A 7,295-nucleotide genomic window follows, 5' to 3' on the forward strand; every position below is an offset into this window, starting at 1 on the left:
CTGCTCTGAATGACAAAACCAAACATCCCACAAGTCACAGTAACACTTGACAATATGATTGAATATGTTAATGTTAGATACAGCAAGCTGACATTTAAGTTTGAATTTAAAAGTTTTGCTTAATGTTAATTCATCCATGCATTCTGAATGATCACAAACTAACAAGAAACAATAGTGCAATTTATAAGGAATAGTTCACCTAAAAATGAAAATGTGCTCACCTTTAGGTTTTCCAAGATTAGGACGAGTTTGTTTCTTCATCAGGTTTGTATAAATGTGTTTCTGCATCAGTGTCTCAGCAATGGATGCTCTGCAGTGAATGGGTGCCGTCAGAATGAGAGTCCAAACAGCTGATAAAAACATCTCAATAATCCACACCACTCCAGTCCATCAGTTAACATCTGGAGAAGACAAAAGCTGAAACAAATCCATCATTAAGATGTTTTTAACTAAAATATGAGTCCATAATCCATAATAACACTTCCTCCAGTGAAAAAGTGTTCTGGTCTGAATCAGGAGAGAAATCTGCACAGATCAAGCACTGTTTACAAACCAAAACAGTTTAAAACAGTTCTCAACAAGTTTAAAACTTTGTAATGATGGATTTGTTTGAGCTTTTGTCATCTCCAGATGTTAACTGATGGACTGGAGTGGTGTGGATTATTGTGATGTTTTTATCAGTTGTTTGGACTCTCATTCTGACGGCACCCATTCACTGCAGAGCATCCATTGCTGAGCAAGTGATGAAACACTACATTTTCTCCAAATTTCTCATCTACATCTTGGATGATGAAAGGGTGAGGACATTTTCAGCAAATTTCCATTTTTGGGTGAACTATTCCTTTAATAAATGCATTAAAAACTATTGTTAGTTCATGATACCCAATGCATTAGCATTAACTGAAGTTACTAAAAACATTTTTTAAAAGTCTACTTCAATCTGACAAATATCATACACATAAGCAGGCCTTACAGAAAAGCCAAGTGACAGCATTAAGAAAATAAATAAATAAAAACAAAAAATAAACAATCACCCATCAAAACAAACTCACTTGCCATAACAAAAGAAAGTTTTGTACAAATGTGGAGTTTATTCTTTAAAGAAGTGAATAATATATAAACTATTGTCTATAAATATAAAGGGTTTTTAATAGTATCACAAGCAGAAGTATGAGAAGGAGGAAAATAACAGATGTCACCGGTGTAGAAAACCGTAATATAGGCTTCAATGCTAGCGTGACTAAATACATCTCAGATCCATGCAAACGCATCTCACAAGAACAAGAGTTTAAGAGCAGGCCTCTATCTACCAGTGCTTTCTGTAATCACCTTAAACAGAGATTCCTTTGGGAAAACAAAAACATTCATTTGCATGAGATAATCGCCATAAACAATCAAGAATCAACATTATCTGATGTTCAGTAAAGGGCATCTTTTTAAAAAAGCACATGATGACACAACAAACCCTGAAGAATTATGAACAGGATGATGTGAATTACTCTTATGTAGTGCTTGAGCGATGAGGGGGTTATATTAGCTGATGTTGATACCAATAACCACAGCGCAGACCGATATACAACCGATACAACTTAAAAATAAGTTAAAAATGTCTGAAAACAAATTGTATTATCCATTAACAGACCTGCTGGTAGATTTTGGAAATGATACACAGGACAAGCCGACATGATTATCGCTGCTGATCATCTCAAAAGGGCCAAATATCGGCCGATATATCAGTTTACTGCTACACATATGCATCAGAAATTCTACATCTCAATTTTCACATCATTTTCATGGATTAGTTTATATACCAACATAGGCATTAAACTATTTGAGTGATTTGGGTTTTTTAATAACTTATGTTGATACCGATAACCAGAGCACATGCCGATATTACTTAAAAATTTGTGCTGTCTAACGAATAATTGTGATTAACCACATCCAAAATAAAGGTTTTTGTTTACATATATGTGTGTGTACTGTGTATATTTATTATGTGTGTGCATTTATACATTTATACATAAATATGCACCGTACACACACATATATTATGTAAGAAAAAAACGTATTTTGGATGCGATTAATCGCAATTAATCGTTTGACAGCACTATTAAAAATCAATAAAAATGATCTGAAAATCCAATTGCATTATCGATCAAGAGGCCTGCTGGTAGATTTTGGAAATGATACACAGGACAAGCAGATGTGATTATCGCTGCTGATCATCTCAAAAGGGTCAAATATTGGCCGATATATCGGTTTACCTCTACACATATGCATCAGAAAGTCTACATCCCGATTTTCACATCATGGATTAGTTACAATATCAACACAGACATTACAATATTTGAGAAGTGCATTACAAACACCGTCCATCCTGTTCTAGCTGTATGTTTAGAGGTACTTTTGTGCAAAAGAGCCAAAGGAGAACACAAACCCTTCAGAAACATCACCAATGTTCATTACAGACTGAAAAAAAACATGTATACATTTCTTTCAGTTAAACACAAGAGCAGGCCTGACCCCAATGCTGCTTTGAATTGAAAAAGGCACTTAACTTTACATCTTAAAAATACATCTTAAAACAGCCTGAGATTGCTGCTGTCCAAGGCCAGGACAGGCCAGGAGACCAGCAAACCAGTTTAGGCTGGGTTAAGCACATATCAACCATGAGTACTTACAGTTTTTGTTCTAGCTCCTAGTCTCAGCCTCCATAAAACATTCCAGTCCTATAATTAATCTGATCTCAGTCCCAAAGCTTTAATTTAAAGCTCAATTCTTCCCATGATATGCAGCCTTAAGTGCTGGGTGCACAATTCACACACATTATTGTTATTATTATTTCTGCATTATTTGCATGTAAAAAGTTTGAATATTTGCCCGTGGAAATACTGATGTCGATAAAAAGACACAGTTTTACATACAGACATAAAAAACAGATCCCCACCCAGAATAATCCAAGAGAAAAGGCATAAATAATCTCCAAAACGATACGGCTTGTCCAATAAAAGTTCCTTTGATTAAAAAAAGAACATCCAAGTGAGATTTAAATACAAATATATACTTACAAAAAAATCACAACGTTTATGTACAACGCGAAGGGCGTCCTTTGAACAGTTATTTTCTCCATCAGAAAAAGTGAATAATAAAAAAGCAGTTAAATCACACTGTTGTTTCTCCTTGTTTGTTGTTCGCCAGTCTCGTGTAGAACTTCCTCCACGAGTTAAGCGTCTTTCCAGACCATATCCAGAATCCAGACGTGATGCCCACGATCAGGGTCATCAGATACTTGATCATGAACACCGTGAAATCCGGGTTCATCTGCGGGCTGTGCACGGGACAAGGCACCGCGTACGTTTTGCACGTTTGAGCGCTCCACGTCTGTTCCCACTGATCCCGAAAGGCCTGTTCGTAGAAATAACACGCTATCACGATAGTGGCTGGAACCGTGTAGAGGACGCTGAAAATGCCAATGCGCACCATCAGCTTCTCCAGCTTCTCCGTTTTGGTGCCATCGTGCTTCATAATGGTCCTGATGCGGAACAGAGACACGAAGCCCGCCAGGAGGAACGAAGTACCGATGAACAGATAGACGAAGAGCGGCGCCAAGACGAATCCGCGTAACGCGTCAACGCTGTTGATGCCCACATAGCAAACGCCGCTGAGCACATCTCCATCCACTTGGCCCACGGCGAGGATGGTGATGGTCTTGATGGCTGGCACTGCCCACGCTGCTAAATGGAAATATTGCGAATTCGCTTCAATAGCCTCATGACCCCATTTCATCCCGGCTGCGAGGAACCAAGTGAGCGCTAGAATGACCCACCAGATAGAGCTGGCCATGCTGAAGAAGTACAACATCATAAACAGAATGGTGCAACCTTCCTTTTTGGTGCCTTGCACCACTGTCCTAAACTCATTCTCGAACTGCTCATTGCAAACCACTTTGTCCTCCAGCAGGAATCCGGCGATGTAAGCGATAGACACCATCGTATAACACCCGGAAAGGAATATAATGGGTCTTTCCGGGTAACTAAAGCGCTTCATGTCCACTAAATAAGTCAAGACGGTGAATAAAGTAGACGCGCAACACAAAACCGACCAAATCCCAATCCAAATGCGCGCAAACTTCTGCTCATCCTCGCTGAAGTACATCATCCCGTGGAGTTTCTTGGGTTCGCACGGCGCGCCGCAGTTTTCCTCGCCCATAAAGCGGTAGTTGAGGTACGGTGGGACTTTAAGCGAAGTTGGGCATCTAAAACGCCCCTTCCTGGGATGCTCGGGTGTAGCTTGGGTCACCTCTGGAGTCGGGTTGACCGGTGGGCTCCGCTCAGACGTGTTCTGCCCCACGCAAAGCTCTCCGCCGTGAACCGGGAACGACTCGCAGGCGAGACTCTCTGGCCACTGGAAACCGAATTTATTCATAAGCGCTTCGCAGCCTTGACGCGCACGCTCGCACAGCGAACGGCACGGCGGAAGCGCTTGCTCCAGCACCGTGCAAACCGGCGCGTACATGGAGCACAGGAAGAACTTGAGGTCCGGGGAACATTGCACTTTAACGAGCGGGTAGAACTGGTGCACCTCCAGCCCCGCGTCCTCCTGGTTCGTGTGGCCGAGGAGGTTGGGCATGATGGTCTCGTTATACGCGATGTCCGTGCACAGAGGGATGGTGATGGGCTGGCAGAAGCCGTGCTCCGGAACCGACATGCCGCGCTCTCCGTACTGCGCGCTCGCTTCCAGTATCCCAAAGGCGAGCAGGAAGAGCGCGGACGCACCGTGCGCGGCCATACTTTCCTTCTGCGGTTTGTCTCCTCACAGCCAGCTCGCCAGCCAGCGCTAGTCTTCCCCTCCAACTCCCTTGGTCGATTTATCCTGACAAATCGGTGCACGGAAACTTTTTGGAAAGTGCAGCGGCGCACCGGACGCGGATCGCGAAGCGCGTGAAGAAAATCACACGAGCGTCTGAGAGGCGAATAAAGAGTTGCGCTGTGTCGTGTCAGAGTTTCTGTGAGCTGTTCAAACCTGTTTCCAGGCGCCCTGCTGTCTGCTGTTCATAAGCTAAACGCGGGCGGGGCTTTACGGACAGATGGCTCGCGTTAGGGAGCGTCGGGATTTCGTTCGCCTGCGGTTCGTTTTGCGTTCATCTCTGTTGACTTTAGAGATCAGAACAATAAGTACAAGAGAAGACACTGGGTGTCGTTCTTTAAATGTTCTTTTAACATTCGTTCTTAGACTTTTGTTGAATGGAATGCATTTTAATTGACAATTTTACCAATATAATATGTATTTAGCAATGTTTCCACCAATATAAAGTCAGAATGGAGTACTAACTTTACTGAAAAACACTGGGTGTTGGGATTTCTTTTGACTAAGGTTCGTTTCGTCTTCTTTTACGTGCTTTTAAGGTTCGCTCTTTGAGTTAACAGGGTTATTGAGCAGAATGCCTTTTATCTGCTAACTTTAGATATTAAAATAATAAGTAAAAGAGAGGGCTATTATATTTTTATTGTCAAATACTACATATTTGCTTAATTCAATAATATACTACCTACTGCATTAAAAAAAATGGTGTAGGATTTACCATGAAACTATTTCAGCTCCAAAATTAGTACATTTCACAAATAATTAAAAAGAAACAGCAAGCAATGTGACATTTAGAAGTAGAAAGATTCAGATAGTATTTGTTGTTGTTGTTAAACAGTGCAATAATGTTTTATTTATGGAATACTTCACATGCTGTGTACACTATACTGTAAATGACATACTACACATACAGTATGCAATGATAAATGTCAAATATTGTTGTCATACGACCTCATCATGTTGTGTTTAATTTGGTGAGTACTGCTCAGTATGCACACTATATACTGAAATATTTAGATTATGCTATTCTAAACGTAGTCCTTTACTAATAGACTTAAGTGATATTTAATTTGACACTAATGCAAACAAGACTGATCGTTTAACAGGTTATACTGAAGTGGACTTTATATTGACTGTAAATATACACACTGAAAATAAAGTGAACAATTTCTAGGGTAACATTGATTGTGTATCTCATCTGCTGAACAGTTAGATTTAATAATTCTGTGTGGAGACGTGCTGATATGGCGTTTGGTCTCGTTCTGTCTCTCGTATCTTGTCAGTGTCTGTGCTTGCTTGGCCATTTGTTGTGGAAAAATAACGAATGTGTGTCCAGCTAAATTCGATTAGTATTTTGTTAGATGGGTATAAAAAAGCTTAGTTTACCGGGCAGTTGTCATGTAAAGGCCTCCTCGTGTGAAGACCGAAGAGTGTAAAGACCATCGACTCTACCGTGTGACTCCACCGGGCAAAGAATATAAGAATCACTTTTTATCACTCTTTTCTACTACTTGTTTCACTTCTGTTTCAGTTTTTATAACCATTTCTTACTATGTGTAAGTAAGTTTTAGCATGTGTGTTTGGCTCAGTGTTATTTCTTAGGATTACTGATAAACTATACTGTCTTGTATTTGTTATCTATTTTAATTTTAGTTAAATAATGTCTGAATTTATTATGTCTGTATAGGTCTTTTATTAAGTTTGAGTTTTATTTAATTTGAGATATTTTAATACTTCAACAAACTAAATGGAAATGAAATGATATGTATATATTGAATTTATAAATGTCAAGTCAAGTTCAGGTTCAAGTTGAGCTTTATTGTTAATCCGCTACATGTGGGGACATACAGTGGAACGAAATGTCGTGCCTCGCAGGACCACGGTGCTACAGAAATACAGACATACAACAATGAAGTGGTCCATGTTTCAGGAGGTAGGGGTTTGCATGGGGTTTCAGAGGGGGGCGGGGTGGTTTGAGTTCAGGGCTCTCACAGCCTGGGGGAAAAAGCTGTTGAGCAGTCTGGCGGAGCGGGCTCTGATGCTCCGGTACCGTCTTCCTGATGGTAGGAGCTGGAAGAGACTGTGGGAGGGATGGGTGGAGTCCTTCACGATGCTGTTGGTTTTGCTGGAGCATCGTGTAAGGAAGATGTCCAGGATGGAGGGGAGAGGGGCACCGATGATCTTTGCAGCTGTGTTCACTGTCCGCTGGAGGGTCTTGCGGTCAGCAGCACTGCAGTTCCCGTACCAGACAGTGATGCAGCTAGTCAGCACACTCTCAATGGTGCCTCTGTAGAATATGGTGAGGATGGGTGGAGGGAGACTTGCACTTTTCAGCCGGCGGAGAAAGTGTAGGTGCTGTTGTGCCTTTTTGGAGAGTGACATGGTGTTGGTGGTCCAGGTGAGATCCTCTGTGATGTGCACCCCCAGGAATT

At 41.2% G+C, this 7,295-nt stretch overlaps 1 protein-coding gene across 1 annotated transcript; it reads right to left on the reverse strand.

The window, feature by feature from the left end:
• Positions 1-1,080: 1,080 nt before the first annotated feature.
• On the reverse strand, positions 1,081-5,040 carry fzd1 (frizzled class receptor 1). The gene has a single exon (XM_079430587.1). The coding sequence runs from the start codon at positions 4,786-4,788 to the stop codon at positions 3,163-3,165; it is 1,626 nt and encodes a 541-aa protein (XP_079286713.1). The 5' UTR covers positions 4,789-5,040; the 3' UTR covers positions 1,081-3,162.
• Between the last annotated feature and the right edge of the window lie 2,255 nt (positions 5,041-7,295).

Source organism: Barbus barbus (genome assembly GCF_936440315.1).
Source record: "Barbus barbus genome assembly, chromosome: 12".
NCBI classification, from domain to species: Eukaryota; Metazoa; Chordata; class Actinopteri; order Cypriniformes; family Cyprinidae; genus Barbus; species Barbus barbus.

Bases quoted from the DNA above. Each gene is read 5' to 3' on its own strand.
- fzd1 (XM_079430587.1), bottom strand. From the start codon at position 4,788: ATGGCCGCGCACGGTGCGTCCGCGCTCTTCCTGCTCGCCTTTGGGATA.